General features: G+C 41.9%; 1 protein-coding gene across 3 annotated transcripts; it reads right to left on the bottom strand.

Annotated features, from left to right (window-relative positions):
- Positions 1 to 16,039: 16,039 nt before the first annotated feature.
- Positions 16,040 to 24,082, bottom strand: LOC136527624 (uncharacterized). 3 transcript variants are annotated; one of them, XM_066520414.1, is made up of 16 exons: positions 23,967 to 24,082; positions 23,739 to 23,885; positions 21,866 to 21,970; positions 21,699 to 21,770; positions 21,552 to 21,623; positions 21,228 to 21,464; positions 20,643 to 20,750; positions 20,448 to 20,561; positions 20,203 to 20,307; positions 18,489 to 18,557; positions 18,262 to 18,374; positions 17,758 to 17,841; positions 17,556 to 17,652; positions 17,290 to 17,409; positions 16,994 to 17,178; positions 16,040 to 16,678 (listed from the first exon to the last, which is right to left on the bottom strand). In XM_066520414.1, the coding sequence occupies exons 2-16, from the start codon at positions 23,832 to 23,834 to the stop codon at positions 16,390 to 16,392; spliced, it is 1,866 nt and encodes a 621-aa protein (XP_066376511.1). In that variant the 5' UTR covers positions 23,835 to 23,885; positions 23,967 to 24,082; the 3' UTR covers positions 16,040 to 16,389. The 3 variants fall into 3 exon arrangements, with proteins under 3 accessions (XP_066376511.1, XP_066376512.1, XP_066376513.1); XM_066520415.1 differs by lacking the exon at positions 23,967 to 24,082 and adding an exon at positions 22,487 to 22,611 and having other exon boundaries at positions 23,739 to 23,878; XM_066520416.1 differs by lacking the exon at positions 16,994 to 17,178 and having other exon boundaries at positions 16,514 to 16,678.
- Positions 24,083 to 25,248: the final 1,166 nt, after the last annotated feature.

The following is a 25,248-nucleotide window of genomic DNA, read 5'->3' as shown; positions in this document are numbered from 1 at the left end:
CGTTGCGGTGGGCATCACCAAGATGACGCATGGGCACGGCGCGCCCGGCGAGGTGGAGCTCAGCGACGCGGAGCGGCCAGAGCACAAGAGGCTAGCATCGTAGGACGAGCGAACGGCACAGGAGGAAACTGAAAAAAAATAGGAATCCAATTGAATTAGGGGCAACATGGTTATTTCATCTACCCGTTGGACACCGTTATCGGCGAAATCGGACGGAATGGCCCGGAGGACAAAAAAAATTAGAACAATGACACCTATGACCGCTCAAACTTTTTAATGACTTGTGAGTAATTATCAACTTTTATAATAGCATATACATAAAAGGCTAAAAAAACCTAGGTTGTCGACAGAGAGACTCTCCTGCTTCAAAAAGTCCATCCTGATAAAGAGTTTCAAGATTATTCTTTTAAGAATATTCACGACAGTCATTTTATGGTATTCTTTCATTTGTGAGATCCACAAAACTCCTAGAGAATCTGCTATGTGAGGTTGGTGTCATTTGATTTAGACCCGATTTCACCAAATCACCGGCCGACATCTATGGGTTTTTGAGCAATTTATGTATGTTCAAGCCAAACTTGACATCACCAAGAAGGCGGTCGATAGAGTCCAGGTTGAGTCTGAAGCAACACAGTGCGAGATGAAGCTCCCCACCCGACTCGTCTGGATCAAATCCCTCAACAAGGGCTCAACAGGGATTTGCTCCGGACGACTCAACGAGAGGCTGTTAGGCGGAGCGTGGTTGACACAGATTCCGCGCAGTTGTAAACCGACTACGTTACTGGCTGCCCATCAAACAGGCAAATGTTTCCACATTCTAACATTAGACCATTGATGTCCCCAAGAGAATACTTTCGGTGAACCATTTCACGTCATAACACATTGTCTTTAATACACATCCCTGAGGGGTGCCAACCAAGTATACAATCACAAAACCATTTTCCACAATGTGCCCTGAAACACATATACACTCTGCATTTCACCCCAAATGGTACCCTACAAACTGCAGAATAATGGGTTTTGACCCTACTAACAGCTACAATCGAAAGCTCCGGTATCTGTTTGATCGTCATCCCCTGGTTCCTTCTTGGCACGTGCAACTTCATAGCATCTGGCTTTGTCATCATCAGTCAAGTAAAGAGCTGACTAGAACAGAATAGTGATGGCCAGCTATGATGGAGGGCTCACGGAAGGTCTGATCCTCGCAGGCATGCTGCTGAACTCACTGTTTGTAGCCAGTGGATGGTAGAAAGTGGGTGCGGTGCTATGGACATCTTATTCATCGAATACTCATTGTCATCGTCATTGTTAAACTTGTTCAAATGTCACAAAATGCCAGATCCATGTCACTGTTTCATATACCTGTAGAATAAGGAAAATGGTTAGTAGCATGAGGAGTATGCAAGACACTTATTAAATCTGTCATAATAGCATAAAAAAAGATTTGGTATCATAGGTAGCATGGGTCTAGATAAATGATCATGCCTCCGAACATATTTGAAATGGATCGCTTCTGTCAATAAATTCTGAAAGTTTTTGACTGAAGTGATCGGCGCTATATGTTCTGCATTGATAGTGGAAAAAGTAAAAGGGTAGTGCAACTAACTGGGACAATTTTATTTATGTAAGAAAACCCAAAGTGCACGAAGCAAATAGATCTGTCCGTTAAAAAATAAAATGAAACATAGATGCTAGCTGAGGAAGTAAGTTTGGCCTGGAAAATCATTTATTTTTGCTTTAGTTTAAAGACGGAATTATATTTTTGATGTATGGTCTCAACAGTGTCAACAATAATGAGTTCTCAAATCCTGCTGAGACTATAAATACAGCTGAATAGGGATAGGACATTGGTTTACCTTGCCAGTGTCAGTATTATCTTCAAATTGCTCTGTGCGGACGCGCTCAACATTTTTTTTGTGACCTACTCGTAATGGGATTTTAAAATTTAGGAAAAGCCAGTCTGTCTGCATGCAAAATATGTTGTATAGGTAAAGGATTCTAAAAGGATAAAAAGAGTATTTCTGTCGTACGGAAGCAACCTTCTGGAAATAAATGATGACCATATCAGTGGCTCGAGCTGTCAACTGAAGGAGGTCCCAGTGGATTTCATTGTCATGCTGTTAAATATCTGGCTTAAAGAAAATCCCATAAACAGATGTAGTTCCCTATACCGAAAGCACGCATCAGTCCTATGCTTAAAAGAAACTGTAAGACAAAAGCAAAGGACAAACTAAGCACTTTTGTCTTAGGGTACCACAATTATATAGAGAACGTCAGCTTTGCTTCCAAGTAGAACGGTAGCCTGCAACAAGAGGGCACACAATGCTAAGAGTCTCGTCAATGATCTACAGGAAATCACAACCTTACGCAGTGGCAGCTTGTAAAATCTCTAAATCTCTTCAAAAATGTCAACAGGGCAACTAAAATCATAGGCACAGCAAACAAAACTAAAATCTGGCAGATTGTTCATGGAAGTCAATATTGCAACCACATAATTTACTGAAACGCCTTAGAATAGTGACACCAAAATATGAGATGCTCAATCTCTGGTTTGTTGAGCTCAGAAGTCTCATAGCATTAATAAACAGGATATGCCTAGGCAAAAGACAACCTACAGGAAGTTAGCATATCAAATGCCGGAAGATAAATGTCATGTTAAAACGTGTATACTGTGACAAAAGCATGTTCTTATACAATAAGCTGACATTTCAGTAAAAAAATATTTAGTTTCTTTGTCCCTCTATTCACTAATAAGCCACAAAAATAACAACTGACGATGTTTAGGTTATTACCTTATTGCAGCGAACCATGAAATTGAAATGAGGTGCTGTTGTTTTTCCGGCAAGCATGGTACGACCATGCACCTGGTAAATGATGTGTTCCCCAACGTTAGCTATCTACACTGCATGAAGTGGCATATTTTTTGGATTGATCTGTAAGTAAAAAACAACATTCAGAGTGCATAAAGCTGGTGCTAATGAGATTAGTGACATCAAATTATAAAAATTGTGAGCCATATATAGGAGTGTGCTGAGAACAAAATCCATTTGAGATAATAGTACATGAAAAAATGAAGACAATTACTATTGTTAAAAGGCACATCTGAAGATTTTTTTGTTTGGTAGTTTATACATACATTACATGTTGAAAGCTTTAGTTTGGTTTTGGTGAATTGATGAAACCCTAAGTGCTAATCTAGTTTATCAAGTGATCATGAGATAGTTAGCACACTTCAAGTGGAGAAGCTAATGAAGATCATAACATGACAATGGTGATGGCATGGCGATGATCAAGAGCTTAAACTTGAAAAGAAGAAAGAGAAAAACAAAAAGCTCAAGGCAAAGGTATAACTTGTAAGAGCTATTTTGTTTTAGTGATCAAGACACTTAGAGAGTGTGATCACATTTAGGTTTGATAGCCGTACTATTAAGAGGGGTGAAACTCGTATCGGAATGCGGTTATCAAAGTGCCACTAGATGCTCTAACTCATTGCATATGCATTTAGGATCTAGTGGTGTGCTAACACCCTTGAAAATGTTTGTGAAAATATGCTAACACATGTGCACAAGGTGGTACACTTGGTGGTTGGCACATTTGAGCAAGGGTGAAGATGTTAGAGGTGAAATGGAGTTGGTCGCAATGACGCTGGCATCGGTCAACTGACCAGACGCTGGGTCGCTCTGCGACCGGACGCTGAAAGGCTGCGTCCGGTTGTGTTGTCGGTCGGCACAGTGATTAGGGTTAAGCACCGGACACTGGGTTGTGTCCGGTCAAGCATGACCGGACGCGTCCGGTCGACAAAAACTTGTTTTGGACCCTTACTGTAAACGACCGGACGCTGGGGGTCCAGCGTCCGGTCAGCTCTGTCGGAGCGACCGGTCAACATGTCGACCGTTGAGATCAAACGTTCACTGTTGAACGCAGGGGACATGTGGACGCCATCGGACAACTGGACGCTGAGGAGCAGCGTCCAGTCAGTTGGACCGGAGCGTCCGGTCGGCTCGTGTTATGCCCAATGAAGGGGTATAACGGCTCTATTTCGTGGGGGCTTCTATTTAAGCCCCATGGCCGGCTGTAGCTCACAACCTTTGGCAATTTTCATTGACATAGCAACCTTGTGAGCTTAGCCAAAGCCCTCCCACTCATCTCCATCATTGATTCATCATCATAGTGAGATTGGGAGAGAATCCAAGTGCATTGCTTGAGTGATTGCATCTAGAGGCACTTGGTGTTCGTGTTTCGCTGCGGATTTCGCTTGTTACTCTTGGTGGTTGTCGCCACCTAGACGGCTTGGAGCAGCGAGGATCGTTGAGCGGAGGGTGGTGATTGTCTCCGGCTCCGATCGTGGTGATTGTGAGGGGTTCATGACCTATCCCCGGCGGAGCGCCAAAAGGTACTCTAGTGGATTGCTCGTGGCTTGTGTGATCCTCATCTTGTGTTGGTTGTGCGGCACCCTATTGAGGGTTTGGCGTATGAAGCCAATTAGCGCGTGAACCTCCAAGTGAGTGAATCGCCACAACGAGGACTAGCTTGCCGGTAAGCAAGTGAACCTCGGTAAAAATCATTGTGTTCATCATTGATTCCGAGGTGATTGGTCTCCATTGTTATTCATCATTGTGATTGATTAGTTCTTCCATCTACACGGCGGTATAACCCTCTTAATCACTCTCTTTGCTTTACCACAAACTAGTTGATAAGCTCTTTAGTGTAGCTAGTTGTGAGAGCTTGCTTGCTTGGTTGGTGTGGCTCTTTAGTTAGTCTTTGAGAGCACACTAACATAGAGTAGTGTCATAGCTCTTGTGTGAATCGACACTATCTAAACTAGAATTGTGGTAGGTGGCTTGCATTTTGAGTATGCTAGCACAACACTTGCTTCGCCTCATAATTGTCTAACTATTTTGTTAAGTGTTGTTGTAGAAATTTTATTAGGCTATTCACCCCCCCCCTCTAGCCATTAGGACCTTTCAAGTGGTATCGGAGCCGAGGTCACCGTTATTTGAGGCTTAACAACCTTCGGTGTTAAAATGGCTCAAATCAACAACACCAAGAAGCCACCCCAATTTGATGGCTCCAACTATCCCTATTGGAAGGCCAAGATGACAACTTATATCAAGTCAATAAATAGGAAGGTTTGGAAGGTGGTAGAAACAAAAATTGAGATTGAAGATCCGGAGAATCCCACCGTGGCTGAAGAAGTACTTCTCCAAAACAATGACATTGCTCTAAGTGCTATTCATGATGCAATTGATGAAAGAACATTTGAGCAAGTCAAAAACATTGAGATGGCTCATGAGGCATGGAAGAAATTGGAAGAATCATTTGAGGGCACTCAAGCCGTGAAGGGTGCAAAGGCTTACATTCTCAAAGAAAAGTTTGCAAGCTTCAAGATGAAGGATGATGAGAGTGTGCCGGAGATGTTCCATAGGCTTCAAGTGCTTATCAATGATCTCAAAGCACTTGGAGAAGAAGTGAAGGATAAGGACTTCTCCCACAAGTTCTTGAGATGCTTACCTTCAAGATTTGGTACATTGGTCACCATTCTAGTGAGGAGTGGTTTGGACACCATAACACCAAACCAAGTGTTGAGAGATATAATGACCGATGATACTTATAGAGGTGATGATGAGAAGGAAGAAAAGAAGGAGAAGAAAGATGAGAAGAAGGATGAGAAGAAGAAGAGCGTTGCATTCAAAGCCACATCATCCAAGGGCAAAGCAAAGCAAGAAACATCAAGTGAAGAAGATGAATCTTGGGATGATGATGATGATGATGAGAAGATGGCTCTATTTGTCAAGAGATTTGGCAAGTTCATGGTGAAGAAGGGCTACCATGCAAGAAGAAAGAAATCTTCATTCAAGAACAAAGAGGAGTCAAGAAGGTGCTTCAAGTGTGGAAGCAAAGATCATCTTGTTGCTCAATGCCCATATAATAGCGACAATGATGATGACAACAAGAAGAACAAGAAGAAGGACAAGAAGGAAAAGAAAGAGAACAAGGACAAGATGGCATTCAAGAAGAAGAAGGGTGGTTCATATGTAGTCACTTGGGATAGTGATGCTTCCTCAAGTGATGATGATGATGATAGTGATGATAACAAGACCACCAAGAAGAAGGTTCTTGCAAGTATTGCTATCAATGAGAATCCTTCTCTCTTCGAATCTTCATCATGCTTCATGGCTAAGGCCACTAAGGTACAATCTTGTGATGATGAAAGTGATGAAGAACATGTTGATGATGATGAACATGAAAATAAAAATGATAGTGATAGTGATGATGATGAACCTACTAAGGATGAATTATTTGACATGCTAGAAGATGCTAGAGAACACCTTGATATCAAGAGAAGGGAATGCAAGAGCTTGCGTAAGGAACTAAAAGCCCTTAAGCAAACCTTTGATGAGCTCAATGCATATCATGGGAGGCTAGAGGAAGCCAATGAGAAGCTTGGCAAAGCACACAAAAAGCTTGAAAAGGCTCATTCCTCTTTGCTTGATGAGCAAAATAAAAAGAAGCATGTTGAAACTTGCAATGTAGGTTTAACTTGTGATATAATTGATAAATCACTATCTATGCCTATCATTGTTGCTCCTACTAACCCTTCTTGTAGCACTTCCACTTCTACCTCATCTAGTAGTGATGGTCTCACTTGTGATGCCTCACTAGTGGTTGAGAATGAGAACCTCAAGAAGGAGGTCACTAAGCTCACTCACACCTTAGCTAAGGCTTATGGTGGTGAGGACCACTTGCTTATGTGCTTGGATAGCCAAAGAGCTTCTCTCTACAAAGAGGAATTGGGCTATACCCCCCAAGAAAGGCAAGGCAGTCTTTGCTCCTCACAAGACTAGTTTTGTGAAGAACAATGGTCGGTTTTGCACTAGTTGCAAGCAAGTGGGTCACAAAGAGCAAGAATGCAAAAATAAGAGCAAAAATGCTAATGTATCCTCCATTAAGCTTGATTCATGCTATATGCTTACTAAGGGTACAAATGGTGTAAAGGCTAAGTTCATTGGTAAACCATGGATGGGCTCAAAGAAGAAAGTCATTTGGGTACCAAAGAGCCTAGTGACTAACCTTCAAGGACCCAAGCAAGTTTGGGTACCTAAAAGGAATTGATCTTCTTTTGTAGGTCAATTACAAAGCTGGAGGAAGGCATTGGGTTCTTGATAGTGGGTGCACTCAACACATGACCAGTGATGCAAGAATGTTCAACTCAATAAACACCAATGGCAATGATGGTTATGATAGTATCACATTTGGTGACAATGGCAAAGGCAAAGTCAAAGGGCTTGGTAAGATTGCAATATCCAATGACATGAGCATATCAAATGTGTTGCTAGTAGAGAGCTTGAACTTCAATTTACTATCTGTGGCTCAATTATGTGATCTTGGATTCAAATGCATATTTGGAGTAGATGATGTAGAGATCATAAGTGTAGATGGCTCTAACTTGATCTTCAAAGGCTTTAGATATGAGAATCTATACTTGGTTGATTTCAATGCTAGTGAAGCTAAATTATCTACATGCTTGTTCACTAAGTCTAGCATGGGTTGGTTATGGCATAGAAGGCTTGGTCATGTTGGAATGAAACAATTGAATAGATTGATTAAGCATGACTTAGTTAAAGGCTTGAAAGATGTTGTGTTTGAAAAGGATAAGCTTTGTAGCTCTTGTCAAGCCGGCAAACAAGTTGGAAACACCCATCCTAAGAAAAGCATGATGAGCACTAGTAAAGCATTTGAGTTATTGCACATGAATTTATTTGGGCCAACACAGTACACTAGCATCGGTGGAAATAAATATGGCTTTGTGATAGTGGATGATTACACTAGATACACATGGGTATTCTTTCTAGTAGACAAAAGTGATGTATTTGTAACATTCAAATCATTTGTCAAAGGCATTCACAATGAGTTTGAAACAACCATCAAGAGAGTTAGAAGTGACAATGGTAGTGAGTTCAAGAATACTAGAATTGATGAGTTGTGTGATGAATTTGGAATTAGACATCAATTCTCGGCCAAATACACTCCTCAATCAAATGGCCTTGTTGAGAGGAAGAATAGAACACTCATTGATATGGCAAGGTCTATGCTTAGTGAGTACAATGTGAGTCAATCCTTTTGGGCCGAAGCTATCAACACGGCTTGCTATTGTAGCAACCGCCTCTATTGTCACCAATTGAAAGAGAAGACACCATATGAGCTTTTGAATGGTAGAAAGCCCAACATTGCATATTTTCGGGTCTTTGGTTGCAAATGCTATATCTTGAAGAAAGGCACAAGATTGGGCAAGTTTGACAAGAAATGTGATGAAGGATTCCTACTTGGCTATTCCACTACAAGCAAAGCATATAGAGTTTGGAATTTGGATAATGGTACTCTTGAGGAAGTTCATGATGTTGAATTTGATGAAATCAAGGGTTCACAAGTAGGGGATGAAAACTTGGAAGATGTTAGAGGCATTCAACTTTCAAATGCCATGAAGAACATGGATGTTGGTGAATTGAGGCCTAGGCAAGTAAATGATGATGAAGATGATGAAGTGCAAGTGCTCTCTAACTCAAATGTGCAAGATGATACAAATCAAGTTAGTACAAGTGGATCTCATGACAATGAACAAGATCAAGTGGCTAGTACATCATCTCAATCCAATGATCAAGCAAGTGCAAGCAATCAAGTTCCAATCCTCCAACCAACCAATGTTGCAAAAGATCATCCTTTGGACACTATAATTAGAGATATATCAAGAGGTGTACAAACAAGATCAAGATTGTCATCATTTTGTGAACACTTCTCATTTGTGTCATCCATTGAACCAAAGAAGATAGATGAAGCTTTGAAGGATGTTGATTGGGTCAATGCTATGCATGAAGAGCTAAACAACTTCACAAGAAATCAAGTATGGGAGTTGGTAGAAAGACCAAAGGGACACAATGTGATTGGAACCAAATGGGTCTTTAGAAACAAGCAATATCAAGATGGGATAGTAGTAAGGAACAAAGCAAGATTGGTAGCACAAGGCTATACACAAGTTGAAGGTCTTGACTTTGGAGAAACATATGCCCCGGTTGCTAGATTGGAAGCAATTAGAATCTTGCTAGCCTATGCTTGTGCACACAACATCAAGCTCTATCAAATAGATGTTAAGAGTGCATTTCTCAATGGTTATATCAATGAAGAAGTATATGTTGAGCAACCTCCTGGTTTTGAAGATGACAAGAAGTCCAACCATGTGTACAAATTGAAGAAGGCATTGTATGGCTTGAAGCAAGCACCTAGAGCATGGTATGAGAGATTGAGGGATTTCCTACTCTCTAAGGGTTCACAATGGGCAAGGTTGACACCACTCTTTTCATCAAGAAGATTAGAAAAGATCTATTTGTATTGCAAATCTATGTTGATGACATCATATTTGGATCAACCAATCAAGAATTTTGTGATGAGTTCGGAAAGATGATGGCTAATGAGTTTGAAATGTCCATACTTGGGGAATTGAGTTACTTCCTTGGTCTTCAAATCAAGCAATTAAAGAATGGTACATTTGTGAGTCAAGGCAAGTACATCAAGGACATGATCAAGAAGTTTGGCATGATTGATAGCAAAGTCATTAGCACACCAATGGGAACCAATGGCAACTTGGATAGTGATGCAATTGGCAATATGGTAGATCAAAAGTTGTATCAGTCTATGATTGGAAGCCTACTCTATGTGACCGCATCAAGGCCAGATGTCATGTTTAGTGTATGCATGTGTGCAAGATTTCAAGCCTCGCCAAGAGAAAGTCATTTGAAGGCTACAAAGAGAATATTGAGGTACTTGAAGCATACACCAAATATTGGTTTGTGGTATCCCAAAGGAGCAAAGTTTGAGCTAGTTGGTTACTCCGACTCGGATTATGCGGGATGCAAGGTTGAAAGGAAGAGCACCTCGGGCACATGTCAATTGTTGGGAAGATCACTTGTTTTATGGTCATCAAAGAAGCAAAATAGTGTTGCATTATCAACCGCCGAAGCCGAATACATATCCGCCGGTAGTTGTTGTGCACAAATACTTTGGATGAAGGCCACTTTGTGTGACTTTGGAATCAAGTTTAAGAAAGTGCCATTGCTATGTGACAATGAGAGTGCAATCAAGCTAACCAACAATCCGGCAAGAACAAAGCACATTGATGTCCGCCACCATTTTATAAGAGATCACCAACAAAAAGGGGACATTTGCATTGAGAGTGTAGGCACCGAAGATCAACTTGCCGACATATTCACCAAGCCATTGGATGAGGAAAGGTTTTGCAAGCTAAGGAATGAGTTGAACATATTGGATTTCTCAAATATGTGTTGATGCACCCCCACTTATATGACATGCCTCTCCTTCGAGCAATCCAAGGTAAAAGTTGATTGGCATGGCATACATCCTTGCTAAGGACATGTTTAGTGCATCTAGTCACATTTTCAATCTTATTAGGACCTTTCAAGTGGTTCTATTTTATTAGGCTCATTCATGAAAATCAAATGATTTTGATGTCTATATGGTATCACTATTGCTTCTATGCTGGACTTGATCTAGTGATAGCATATAACATGTTTGTGGGCTTGTAAACCTAGCGTTTAATCTAGAAAATGAGCTCTAAGTGTTTAACTCAACATGGTACAAGATAACCCTTATTTAGAGGTGTGAAGAAGCTTGTCCTTGGATCAAACCGAGTTAAATATCTTTGGCAAATAATCTAGATTGGACCAAATTTGGAAAGATGATCCTCATCCCATTGATTGACATTGATAATCTCGACCCTACAAGTAATGCTATCTATTTTTAGAACCTTTGTGGTCATTGATGACAAAGGGGGAGAGAAACAAAGATAGTAGTAGAAATAGTGAAAAAGGGGGAGAAATATCATAAAGGGAGAGATATGACAAAGGAAAATGATCAACTAAAATTTTGAGCACACAAATAGGGGGAGCAAGCTCATGAACTTGTATGGTGCATTTGAATGTGCATTTCATATGTTTGCTTGCATGGCACAAGTAATAAATTTATACATCCATGCTTATGTGATGTGTGTTAGTTGTAAGATTGAATGATGAAATGAAACCGCTAGATAACTTTCATTTCAAGTATTGTTTCCAAGTGGTATTGAGCTAACCATGATGCTGAGGATGGTATATTGGTGCACTCCGATTGGTATCACGCTTCAAAGGTCCATCTTTTATACCTTAGCATCATATGGTAGACATTGCCTCCTATATTTCCTATCTAAGCATATGTGCAAGCTACAATCCAAACTCTTAGCACATATGTAGGGGGAGCAATTGCTACCATTTGGGGTTCATGAAACTTGTCCATATCCTTTTACACATGGTAAATATGCTTGGGCAAGCAACATGGATTCAATTGAATTTCTATTCATATCTTTGTATAAGGGTTGTCATCAATTACCAAAAAGGGGGAGATTGAAAGCTCTAGTTTGGTTTTGGTGAATTGATGAAACCCTAAGTGCTAACCTAGTTTATCAAGTGATCATGAGATAGTTAGCACACTTCAAGTGGAGAAGCTAATGAAGATCATAACATGACAATGGTGATGGCATGGCGATGATCAAGGGCTTAAACTTGAAAAGAAGAAAGAGAAAAACAAAAAGCTCAAGGCAAAGGTATAACTTGTAAGAGCTATTTTGTTTTAGTGATTAAGACACTTAGAGAGTGTGATCACATTTAGGTTTGATAGCCGTACTATTAAGAGGGGTGAAACTCGTATCGAAATGCGATTATCAAAGTGCCACTAGATGCTCTAACTCATTGCATATGCATTTAGGATCTAGTGGAGTGCTAACACCCTTGAAAATGTTTGTGAAAATATGCTAACACATGTGCACAAGGTGGTACACTTGGTGGTTGGCACATTTGAGCAAGGGTGAAGATGTTAGAGGTGAAATGGAGTTGGTCGCAATGACGCTGGCGTCGGTCAACTAACCGGACGCTGGGTCGCTCTGCGACCGGACGCTGAAAGGCTGCGTCTGGTTGTGTTGTCGGTCGGCACAGTGATTAGGGTTAAGCACCGGACGTTGGGTTGTGTCCGGTCAAGCATGACCGGACGCGTCCGGTCGGCAAAAACTTATTTTGGACCCTTACTGTAAACGACCGGACGCTGGGGGTCCAGCGTCCGGTCAGCTCTGTCAGAGCGTCCGGTCAACATGTCGACCGTTGAGATCAAACGTTCACTGTTGAACGCAGGGGACACGTGGACGCCATCGGGCGACCGGACGCTGAGGAGGAGCGTCCGGTCAGTTGGACCAGAGCGTCCGGTCGGCTCGTGTTATGCCCAATGAAGGGGTATAACGGCTCTATTTCGTGGGGGCTTCTATTTAAGCCCCATGGCCGGCTGTAGCTCACAACCTTTGGCCATTTTCATTGACATAGCAACCTTGTGAGCTTAGCCAAAGCCCTCCCACTCATCTCCATCATTGATTCATCATCATAGTGAGATTGGGAGAGAATCCAAGTGCATTGCTTGAGTGATTGCATCTAGAGGCACTTGGTGTTCATGTTTCGTTGCGGATTTCACTTGTTACTCTTGGTGGTTGCCGCCACCTAGACGGCTTGGAGCAGCGAGGATCGTTGAGCGGAGGGTGGTGATTGTCTCCAGCTCCGATCGTGGTGATTGTGAGGGGTTCATGACCTTTCCCCGGCAGAGCGCCAAAAGGTACTCTAGTGGATTGCTCGTGGCTTGTGTGATCCTCATCTTGTGTTGGTTGTGCGGCACCCTATTGAGGGTTTGGCGTGTGAAGCCAATTAGCGCGTGAACCTCTAAGTGAGTGAATCGCCACAACGAGGACTAGCTTGCCAGCAAGCAAGTGAACCTCGGTAAAAATCATTGTGTTCATCATTGATTCCGAGGTGATTGGTCTCCATTGTTATTCATCCTTGTGATTGATTAGTTCTTCCATCTACACGGCGGTATAACCCTCTTAATCACTCTCTTTACTTTACCGCAAACTAGTTGACAAGCTCTTTAGTGTAGCTAGTTGTGAGAGCTTGCTTGCTTGGTTGGTGTGGCTCTTTAGTTAGTCTTTGAGAGCACACTAACATAGAGTAGTGTCATAGCTCTTGTGTGAATCGACACTATCTAAACTAGAATTGTGGTAGGTGGCTTGCATTTTGAGTAGGCTAGCGCAACACTTGCTTCGCCTCATAATTGTCTAACTATTTTGTTAAGTGTTGTTGTAGAAATTTTATTAGGCTATTCACCCCCCCTCTAGCCATTAGGACCTTTCACATGTGAGACAACAGTTTATATACACCCAGTTTCTATTTGGATAGCCTCAAAAGCCGGTAACTCCAACCGCTTTGTAGGGTTAAATGGCACTGCTAATCATATAGCTGAGGTTTTAGTCCAGTTTTGGTAACAGGAATGGCGATATAGCTTAAAACTTTAGCAGAACGTAGGAAGAGCATGTTCTGTTGCATAAGACAAGCGGCAACATGAGCTATGAAAATGGCAATGCTTCAGCAGCCCGTACACACAGACCTCCATGAATGTAAATAGCCACGCAAAGGTAGCACACCAAGGCAATTAGAGACAAAGTATCTGAATTGTAGCGGCCTATAAGCACAAGATGCAAAACTTTGAAGGAAACTAACATACTCTCGTAAGCCTTTCAATGCAACCACAAAATATTTTGGAAGCAATACACCAAATTAATGGTAGAGGTATCAACTAATAATTCAAAAGTCTAGTCATAAGGCATTCTCAAACGCCCAAAAAACCTAGGCTGAAGCATTGACGCTTGAAACCAATACAGATTGTAAAAAGAGGCCCTTGACATATAAGGAAAAACTAACACTCAGATTCATGTTCAAGTTCAGGTTTAGAAGCTAGCATGTATGGTTTAGCATCCTAACAAATGACCTAGAGCAGCATGTAAGGTTAGCACCGTGTAATTTATTAGAGAAGAAATAGTAATGAGCTCTGGAGGATGAGCAAATCTGTAGCTAAATAACAGAAGGAAGATGGACATACATGTGCAGACGAATATGTATCTATAGCTGTAGGACAGGCACAATAGATATGGCCATCAAAAGGAATAACCCATAATAGCAGGTAGTACTACATGCATAGAAGTAGATGGCATAAACAATATACATATTATAGAATATCAAGTAAATTTAGGCATTTTGTTGCATATTCCTTTATTTGACTGAGTACCTGTTTGTATTATGGAGAGACCATCTGAGCATGTCTACTTTAACATGTGCCAATAGCTTCAAGATGGGCTAACCGGCTGAGTGAATTTGGATACATCACTTGCTTCATCATCAACCTCTATATGCAATAACGAACTCTCATGAGTAGTAGTCTGGTTGCTCCTATTCGAAATGAGGAACGAAGGACATTACCAACCACATACAATAAACCTAAGATTAGATAAACTTCCAAAGCAAGAAAACACTGACCTTTGTTGTATTTCTTCCTCAGGCTTGCAGCTACAGGTACTCCAATTAATTGAGTTGAAAGAGGACCAATGCACATAATTGAACCGAAAACTCAAACAAACAGAAGAGCCAAAAGCCTAAGAACATAATTGTTGGGAATAGGGCATGCGCTCAGAACTAACAATATATAATCTGTCGTCACAACCAACGATCATAGACAATGATCACAAGGCCAGAATGAACAAAGAATATATCTATCACTTCTCGGGCAATAAACACAAGCTCAGTCAACGCAATTATGTGTTTATTGACATCATAGGCAATGATCATAAGCAAGTGTGGGTGGAAAACCAAAGGAAATCATGAGAGCACAGAAAGGAGGAAATCATCACTCTCACTAGTACCTCCAAACTTAGAATAGATAAGAGGAAACGCCAAAAAAAGGAACAACCAATTGACCATCACCCCAACTATCATGGAACAGGTAAAAAGAGATGACAAAAATAGAATTTAGAGCTCATGATCATTGGCTCATACGTCATGTATAAAAGAAAGGAAGAGCAATCATTGTATCAAATACTAAACATAATTTATGGTGTAATCATCACAGCAACAGCACATTCCCTCAAAGTAAAATGTTACAGGAAGAGAAAAGTGTATTCATCATTGCAAGTGACCAAAATGCAAAGAGTAAACCAGAAATCACCAGGAATGCAGTATAGATAGTGTCATTTTTTATCGTACACTGAGACCTGAAACAAATACCATCGACAGCGTCACATGCTCAGATCCATGGCACAACAGTTGCCTGCTCTCAAGACCCGCCGAACCGAGTAGGCCACTCCCTACACAACACAAAACAATTTGTATTAACATATATCGTTTGGTGAGAACAACAATAGATCTATGGTGAAACTGACCTTGCCTTGTTCGTTTGCCTCCTTTCACCAAGATTCCCCCTCCAAATGTCACATGCAGTGAAAAATAATGCAAGGGAGCAACATCACCGCACTGAGGTAAGGAGAGAGAGAAGGGTAAGTGGAGCGAACCGACGAGCCGATGACACGAGGAACAGCGGAGCCACGTGAGGCACCTGCACCAGGCCGCACGGGGCGGGGGTGGGGAGGAGCCGTGGCCCACGTAAGTGGCCATGCTGCGCCGCCGGCGCCGTGTTGTGCGGAGGTCCCTTGCGGGGGGGCACCTACCGCCGGGCGTGCTCGCGCCGCTGTGCCGCACAGGGGTGGGGGGCGCAGTCTCCACGGCCGGTCACAGCGCGGGGATCCACCGGCGCTCGCTGCCGGGTGGCACGCCGCCATGTCGGGAGCGAAGGCGAGAGAGAGAGATGCTCGCGCCGCGCGAGAGAGGACAGTGGCTGCGCCTAGCGCTAAGGCCTGGCCGCGCCGATACGCCAGAGGACGGCCGCCACGCCTATCCGGCCGGTGCGCTGCCAGATCTGGAGGGAGGGAGAGAAACAGAGAGGCAGGGGAGAGGGAGAGTAAGGGGCAAGAAGACGGTGGCCTCGGTAGATATTTTTAGCCGCACATGTACAAAGGTGACGTACAGGAGGTAACAAGGGATCTGGACGTCCAAGCTACGATAACGGACCAAAATAATTTTGCTACCGTGGATGGCCTTAGCATCGGCCAAACCAAACTGTAGATTTCACGTCATAACACAGTCTTTAATACACATCCCTGAGGGGTGCCAACCAAGTATACAATCACAAAACCATTTTCCACAATGTGCCCTGAAACACATATACACTCTGCATTTCACCCCAAATGGTACCCTACAAACTGCAGAATAATGGGTTTTGACCCTACTAACAACTACAATCGAAAGCTCCGGTATCTGTTTGATCGTCATCCCCTGGTTCCTTCTTGGCACGTGCAACTTCATAGCATCTGGCTTTGTCATCATCAGTCAAGTAAAGAGCTGACTAGAATAGAATAGTGATGGCCAGCTATGGTGGAGGGCTCACGGAAGGTCTGATCCTCGCAGGCATGCTGCTGAACTCACTGTTTGTAGCCAGTGGATGGTAGAAAGTGCGGTGCGGTGTTATGGACATCTTATTCATCGAATACTCAATGTCATCGTCATTGTTAAAATCTATTTCAAAGTGATCATCCAAGCTGCCCACATTCATTCCGGGTGCGTCAATGTCGGCAAGCTCGTCGTCGTCCTCGTCGCTGTTGTTGTTACTGTATGTCGTCTTGACGAAGGACCAGAACTCAAAATTTGGGCGTATATATCTGCAAGGATACAATGGATCATCAGGCAGGAAACACTAATATACACTAATTACAAGGATAATTAGCTTCTGAATTAAAACACCGCTCAGACGATGCTGGTTGAGCTCATAATAAGTAGAAAAAAGAGGACCCAGCAATAGGAATTAAAATTCCTATCAATTTCTGGTATAGATGTTATAGCAATGGTATGACAACAGTTTTATAAAGTTCAGGATTGAATGATATGCAAATAACTATCCTCCAAGAGCACGCAATATAAGTAGAACATAATGACACTACAACTGGCTAAAAAGGCACTCTTATTGATATTCAAACCTGTCAGACTCTTTAAGCAGATATGGGTCAAATGGGAAGAACATGTCAAGCCTATTAAGTCCTCCAAATGCCTTCGATAGATCAGATTCAACTGCATCTTCATGTGTTGAATTCACAGATGCATGGAACAGACTTGCAGCCCTAGCTTGTCTCAAGAACTCATTCACTATTGAAGGCAAGCACACCTATAGCATCAAAAGGCATGCCATTTACCACTATGTATTTATATAAAGGCAAAACACAAGTGCGTGGCTGCTAAAAGATACAGTGAAAGTGGTAGGGAGTGTGATACAGACCTTTAATGGCTCCAATGGGTGGGCCAAGATATTCTGGATTCGCATTTGAAAAAGTTGTAGTTTAAGATTTGGGTAGTCCATAATAGATCTTAACCGAAAGCATAGGACATACATCACAGCCTGCAGGTTAAGAAACATGGCAGATAAAACATTCAGAAAGCATATGATGCTAGAACAGGAACAGGGGTGATTGAGTAATAACATGCATTTGACCAACTTCTTCTCTTGCTTAGTTAAATATACATAGAGAATATGGCATAACAAACCTGGCAGCTAACATAAAATAATTGATGTTTTATAGGATTGGCTGTCACCCCTTTGTCCAGCTGACAGCCACAATAGTCCCCACACCACTCCACTAACCTAAGCACATAACGTAACATAAATCTCAGATGTACAAAAGCATAAAATGTAGATACTGTGTGAGGTGTTCAAAACTAATATTTTGCAAGTTCAGAGTGTAGCCACCTTTTGAGTATAGCAACAACTGTATTTACGGAAATGAACCTTGCCCGAGACAGATAGCTTCCAACATATGAAACTGCAGACATTCTGCACTTAGAGAAACAAATGTGATCATTGGCATTTCTTTAATCGTCAATTCACACAGGTTGTGTATTAGGTTAGCAACAAATCGATCTCAGAACAAAATATGCTAGTTATTTCGATCACTGAATCTCCTCCAATGATTATATTTGTAAGCCCAGACCTTTTTACCACAAGTGCAGTAAACTTTAGTGAAGACAGTATGTCTATAATAAATTATTCACACAGCTACGATGCCAAAATCTCCTAACTCTGTAAGGCAAAGTGTCAAAACAGAGCAAATAGTCAAGGCATGATTACAAGTTTACAACATGCAATGGTCATTATAGAGGTAAGGTTCAAACACTGGTGCCTCCAATCACCTAGATACACGACAGAAAGTTTCCCTACTGGATCTACTCCTTGCATAGCAAACAAGAGGCTTACCTAGTTATTGCATCCTCCTTTTTGTCCTTGTCAATAAAAATATCGGCAAGAAAAACAGCAAACCCATCACCGCAGATCTCTGGATACAGGGAACAAGCATAAAACATGATAAACTGCAAAAGTCAAAATAAATGTGTCAATCCAAGAGGGCAAGGCAGAAAGCAACTGAAAATAAAAGTTGGGTACTAAACATTGTGAATCTACTTTACAGAAGGTTAATCCTTAACCTGTGCAAATTTGGATTTGTGCACCCTTAGCACATGTGATTTAAATATAGCCTTCAAAGTGTTAAATTCCTGTCCAAGTCAAGACAAAACATGAGCAATATCAAAACAGAAGTGCTTATATGTGTTTACTTATCATTCACTCGTAAGTCATGAACTACCACAAAATAGAACATTTCTCAGACAGCATTAGATGAGTTGCAATTGACAATTATAAAAACACAATCTCGAAAGAATCAACCCTAAGGATAGAGCACAAAGTTAAATGGCTGTACACAGCTCAGCTCTACAGCGTGCCTTTGTTTTGCATCCCAATCTGCATACCTTTACCTGGTTAGGGTCTTGGGTCCACTCAGGATGGTGCCTCTTGGATTATCTTGTGGGGTTGGGTTGGTCTGGTGGTCCTGACAGTTTCTACTAGCCAGGTTAAGTCAAATACAGGACCAAGACAAAGATCAAATTCCTCAGGGCCTGTTTGTTTCTGCTTTATATTGAGGATTCTGGTTCAAAAAGCTGAAGCTAAATAAATGGGTGCTTTCTAAAAGCAGATGTTAGAATCCAACCACATTTACACCACAATCCACAAGTGCATCCCACCAGCTTACAACTTTTAACAACCCACATCTACAGCTAACTTTTAAGAATCCAAAGCTTAAAGACCTTGGATCACACCATATTAACACTAATAATCCTTAGTGAAAGAAGCTTTGGGTCAACAAACAAAGGCAGCAAAGGTAAGAGAAGCTTGAGCACAAAACACGATGCATCAATAAGCTAGAAAGGAGAGAAAGCTAAACAAAACTTTGAACGGTTATGAAATACATCTCGTCAACAAGGTGATGGCTGTTGCCGGTTACAGGATAGCCACTGTGTTAAGCTTCAAGCTGTCAGAGAAGCACATCCTGAGATGTCATGAAGCTACTGGCCATTGTCGAAGAAGACAACCATCCAGGAAGCCAACATCTAATACCCCTGAAGGAGAAGCTACCAGCCATACCCTTGAGGCCTTGTTTGGTTTGGTGGGGGGGATTGGAGGGGATTGAAGGGGGTTGAGGGCGACACTGAACAAAACCTGAAGAAGCCGCCGCCAGTGCAGTACATGCCACAAAGTAGCTGATGTCCCAATTTCTTTCTCCAATAACACTTTATATGGGATCGAGGGTCTCTGAGTTCCACTGGACTCCTCAGATGGGTTCGGCGGTTTATAACCACATCTAAATAAATCATAGCATCTCTTTCTCAAAATGGATCAGCCCTGTGTTGTAACTGCATACGCATGTTAGTTTGGTTTGGGTTTGGTGAGGGTAGCCAGGTTAACCTGAGGTCCTGAGCCATGAACAGTCGTACAAAATATTTTGTGGCAAAATTTACAAGGGGGCGCCGTCTCCTCGCATTGCACAGGCGAGGGTAAGGCTAGCCACTGACACCCTTCCCCAGACCCCACACAGAGCGGGAGCTCTCTGCACTGGGTACGCCCTTTTTAAAATTTACAAGGGGGGAAACAAAGAAACCATGCATACCTACATGGGCATATTCACATATATTTAACTAAAATTGCCATTAATAAATGACTGTAGCCCTTATTAACTTTTTGTAGCGATGTATCTATCAGTACTATAATTATGTTTTCATATTCTCAAATAGCATAAGTTATACCAAAAAAAAGATGACAAATGAAGGTTCAGTTTTTGAGTTAAGATTCCAGCCATGTGCTCACCTTAATTAGGCGATCAGGTTCTTCTGCGCGTGACTTGAGGTGCTCGCACACAACCACCATTAAACCATCAAGTTTCTCGGCACACACATTTCCTCCAAAAAGGACCTAACCAAAGTGCAGACATTTCCTATTACACAACAACAACAACAACAACAAAGCCTTTAAGTCCCAAACAAGTTGGGGTAGACATTTCCTATTAGAAGTACTCAATTAGTAACGCAAAGAACATTCTAAATATGACAAACCTTTGTTCCTTCTTGACCAAGGTTATCTTCATCCTCATCCAAATCCTCAAGCTCCATGTCAAATATACCTTTGTTGTGTTCATCTTGAAGAATATCTTCCCATGTTATATTAACCTGCATAATTCCAATCAATCAATATGAGAAAAACCAGTTCCAAGATAGATTACCTAGCCATACAAAAGGAAAGGAGCATACATCCAATTCCGTAAGTAGATAAACAACTTTCTCCAACAATGACGGTCCAATGATGTCCCAAACGTCAGCATCAAGGCCCAACATGCACTCGACAAATGATACCATCTTCTGCAAAGACAATCCCAGAAGGTAAGATTGATTCTCATGACCAGTGTCAGTGGTGCATGTGTAAAAACTGCACAGCAGGAGTGTATGGACATGGTATTATTAAACATACAGGCCCTCAGCAAGAAGACAAGTTTGTAAGATAGTGGACTGAAGAAAACATGTTAAGTACTAAAAACTGCATAAAGGCATCAAATCAAATAGCTATAACAGCACATAACTTTACACTATGTTCAAACCGGGCGACTTTAGTTTGCATCCAATCTTTTAGTTAACACCCCCCCCCCCCCCCCCCCCCCAACCCAATAAAGAATCAGAGGAAAGAAAGGAGCCAAGGACAAAAACAGAGACATGGAGAGAGGTTATAGTTTTTCTGAACCATACACATGTCCTATCAAGAATTCAAGTAAGTTGGGACTATCTGTAAACAGACACAGCAGCTAATGAAAAATTAGAATAGCCTACAGAAATAACACTTACAGCTTTGTTATCAAACAACTTTGGCATACTCCTATCTATTATATCCTTTAACATCCTTGGTGCTAAGGGCACAGTGTCAGAAATCTTTTTCAAACTCGCTTGCAACTGAGAGTAGATTTCTTCCTTCTTTGCAAGCCACCTTGGCTCCTCAATGTAACGAATAAGTGGTCCAGGTGGAGTGAAATTATTCACAAGCATCTGCAAACATTCTCTGAGGTACTGGTCTGCCACAGCAGCCTACACAAACACAGATCAATCAGAAACACACACACACACACACACACAAATGCAGAAAACTCTGGATATACAACTGAGGAAGTATACCAATCTGGTTATTAAATCCAAAAGCGCAACCCTTGTGTAGCTGTTTAAGTACCAGACGCACATGGTAAATATCTGAAAAAGAATAATTTTAGTAACATTTCACTCACTCGACAAAAATAAAGGAATGAGCACTATGGATTACATTACATTGTGTAGAAGTGCGTGATGATACATGGTGTCTATCTTGGATACTGCTTCTGATAGTGCCTTCAAAGTAGTCTGGAAAAAAGTAGGGCATAAGCATGAAACAGAACTAACGAATCAAGTGTGGAAAGGTGGACAAGCTAAAATAGGGTTAAGAGTTAAGAACTTACAACAAACATAGCCTCGTCATCACTACTCCTTTTCTTGGTAGGGTCTACAAGGCCTAGCAGGATATCATATTGATCTTTGTCCCTTAGGTCAATTAAAAATGGATCCTAAATGATAGATCGACATGTTAATACCTTTACATTGTACTATTCTATAAGTAACTCAGGAATTTATTAAAGTAGACAATAGAATTTTGCTCTGAAGTTCTCATAAATCCTTGTTTGGATGACATCAATAGCAAAATGAGAAATGGAATGAATTCCTTAATGTAGGGGACTGAGTAAAGGCAGTGTACTCAAATCAGCAGACTGAGCTCAGACAAGAAAGGAAAATTTTACACGACATACACTGTTGCTAAATAATTTATGTATTTTGGGTTCTATTTTTTTAAATGACAAGGCATTACTCCAGTCTCCATGAAGTACATAGCTACAAGAAGCAAAAAGAACACGACTATTACCTACTCTCTAAGAAAGGCAAATAAACACTGCAGGTACTTTCATTTGTCCACCTGTTAAAACATGTATTGTGTACAAGCTTCCTTAATATAGTGGTTTTGAGGTGTAAAAAGCAGAAGAATCCTGCATTTGCTAATTAAACACCCGCAATTTGAAAATGATCACCTTTCAATTTCCCTAACTCCACACCTCACATGCATCTGGCGAATTTGGCCATGTCTTCACCAGCAAGCTTTAGTTTCAAACTTGAAAGCAGGAATATAAAGTTCACTGCAGGTCTCGGCTTTGTTCTGGAGAATATGTTTTCCATAACAAGATAAGTGAATGCATTATTGCTCTTGTTATTCAGACCGCAAAACTTTAATGTTTAACAAATCTATCAACAGAAACTGGCAAAAGATGTATGTCATTTAATTAGTTGTTAACTTCTAGCAGATAGGAGCAATTTAGACCAGAGATCTACAGAACTGATATGAAGGGCAGGCCTGGTGCAGTGGTGAGAGCTGTCTCACTGAGTCACCAGGTCGTGGGTTCGAAGCAGCCTCTCCGCAGATTTGCGGGGGGAAGGCTTGCCTCGGTTTTTCCCTTCCCCAGACCCCACTCATGTGGGAGCCTCCAGCACTGGGTCTGTCCTTTTTTTATCTACAGAACTGATACACAGGGGCGGAGGCTCATGGAGGGGAAACTGGGCCTCCCCTCCCTCCTCTGGGAGGGCAGTAACTCTGACATTAACTATAACATCCTATAATCCTCATGGATGCTTTGTAGGACTGCACCTATAGTCATGATTTGAGAAATTTGATAGGTAATACAGTAGTAGCTTTTGTAATTGCCCCTCCTTGCTTTTGGTCACCCTCCGCCACTGCTGATACAAAACAAAAGCAGAGCCAGAGGGCAACAATTGGTGAATTTCTGGACTTGATAACAAACATACCAAATCCTCACTTGGTTCTGCTTTAGTGTGGTTATCCAGGGGATGCTTAGAAATTCTGAAGATCATGCCCTCCTTTCAAATTTGCAGGAGATACAATGGAGTCAGAAACTGCATCAGTAGTTTTTTTGGGGGTGCTTTCTCAATACAAGGTTTGGATACTGCACTTCTCTATATCACATTCTAACGTCCTAAATCCTAAGAAACCTTGGTGGGAGTACAAGCAGAGCTAGCATATTGCATTTGAATTTATAGTCCAAGTTCAGGGGGTGCAGGTGCACCAATTTACTTGCCAAGCTCCAAAATGAATGCTCAATAATTGAAGCAATGAAGTAAAGTATAGAAAGATTGAAGCTACAGAGTCTTAAGTACTTCCAACTTCCAAGCCCAACGAGAATACTATATCATCATCCAAAGCAAATAAGCCACCGAAATCAATGTCCTGTCATATTGCACGGCGAAGAGCTAAGGATGGAAGGTCCGTACCATCCGCACGGACTGCAGCACCTCCCCGACATACTGGAACGCCTCAGAGTCGCTGATGGTCACCTCCATATCGTCGTAGCCTTGCTCCGCCCCCATCACCAGCTACCCCCCAACACCTCCTCACAGGAAGAATCTCAGCGATGGAACCTACAGAAAACACAGACCGAATCAAGACGAATCCGGGGAAGGAGTGAGGAAATTCGGGAGGAGGCGATCGGGGACACCCACCGGCTGTCTGTGAGGAGGGAGGCGGCGGCTGGCGGCTGGCGGCGGCGTGGCGGGAGGTCTAGGGTTTTTTGTCGGAGCGAGTGAGAGGGGGAGCGCGTGTGGAAGGGGACGCAAAGTTTATTCGCGGCCAGTGAAACGCCGCGTCGGGGCTCGGGCGCGGTTCCGCCTAGCGGATCCTGGACGGGTTACGGATAATTGCCCGTGATCCCTGACCCGATTTGCTTATGGGCCGGGCGAACAGCGGTCCGGACCAAACCGGCCTCCATCAGAAAGAAACAAGCCTGTTCGGTTGGTTGGTTTGTATCGTCGCTGGTTCGTTTATGTGAGAGAGAAGTACTGCTAGCTAGTTCGTTGGAATAGTGTCCATGTGAGGGGGGCCAGCCCAGCCAGCCAGCCCCAGCCGAACACGGCGAAGATTGTTCCTGACTTAGGGGGTGCTCGATCACACGACTAAACTTTGTCCTTGTCACATCATATGTTTAGATATCAATTAGGAGGATTAAATATGAGCTAATTATAAAACTAATTACATAAGTTGTGGCTAATTCGCGAGACGAATCTATTAAGCCTAATTAAGCATTGATTAACATATGTTTATTGTGGCATCGCATGGGTTAATCGTGGATTAATTAGGCTTAATAGATTTGTCTCGTGAATTAGCCACACTTGTGCATTTGGTGGTTGTGGACCGGTGAGGTTGTCGACGATCTCTGAAGTCTGAACTTGTTTGACTCGAGCGAGTTGGGTTAGTTCGCCACCTCGCTGGAGGTGATAAATATCCTAGCATGCCAATGCCAAGTGGACCCACGCCACGTAGAGGCTCGTACTTTTTTAAGATAATGGAAAAATATCGTTTTTCATCGCATAATTAGAATAAAATTATTACAAGAGTCACCATCATCCTCACTCAGCTCAGTCACAATCAAGAATGGATATATAATTTTGCACGACAATCCACAAAATTAAACCTATATACGGATTTGTGGGCTATCCCACTTACATCCCTACTTCTGATTCAACCCACGTCTAGCTCGTTTGCTTTATTTAAAAAAAAATAAAGATTAGAGATACAAAAGGATATTCATTGAGAGCTTACAAGTGCATCGCACATAAAATTTGCTTTATTTAAAAAAAATAAAGATTAAAGGTATAAAAGAATATTCATTGAGAGCTTACAACTGCATCCCACATAAAATAGATTAGAAGCTAAAGCATCACAATAACAAGGACAAGACATAATTTCCCTCAAAAAAACAAGGGCAGGACATAAAGATGTAGATGT

This window comes from Miscanthus floridulus, chromosome 19 (genome assembly GCF_019320115.1).
Source record: "Miscanthus floridulus cultivar M001 chromosome 19, ASM1932011v1, whole genome shotgun sequence".
Taxonomy (NCBI): Eukaryota; Viridiplantae; Streptophyta; class Magnoliopsida; order Poales; family Poaceae; genus Miscanthus; species Miscanthus floridulus.
The sequence above is the reverse complement of the archived record's forward strand: the minus strand, read 5'-3'. Positions and strand labels throughout refer to the sequence as shown.

Coding starts and splice junctions, on each gene's coding strand:
- LOC136527624 (XM_066520414.1), bottom strand. CDS start 23,834: ATGGGGGCGGAGCAAGGCTACGACGATATGGAGGTGACCATCAGCGAC. Junction 20,562..20,642: donor ATCTACTTACGGAATTGGAT/GTATGCTCCTTT, acceptor GGAATTATGCAG/GTTAATATAACATGGGAAGA. Junction 17,179..17,289: donor ACCCATTGGAGCCATTAAAG/GTCTGTATCACA, acceptor TTGATGCTATAG/GTGTGCTTGCCTTCAATAGT.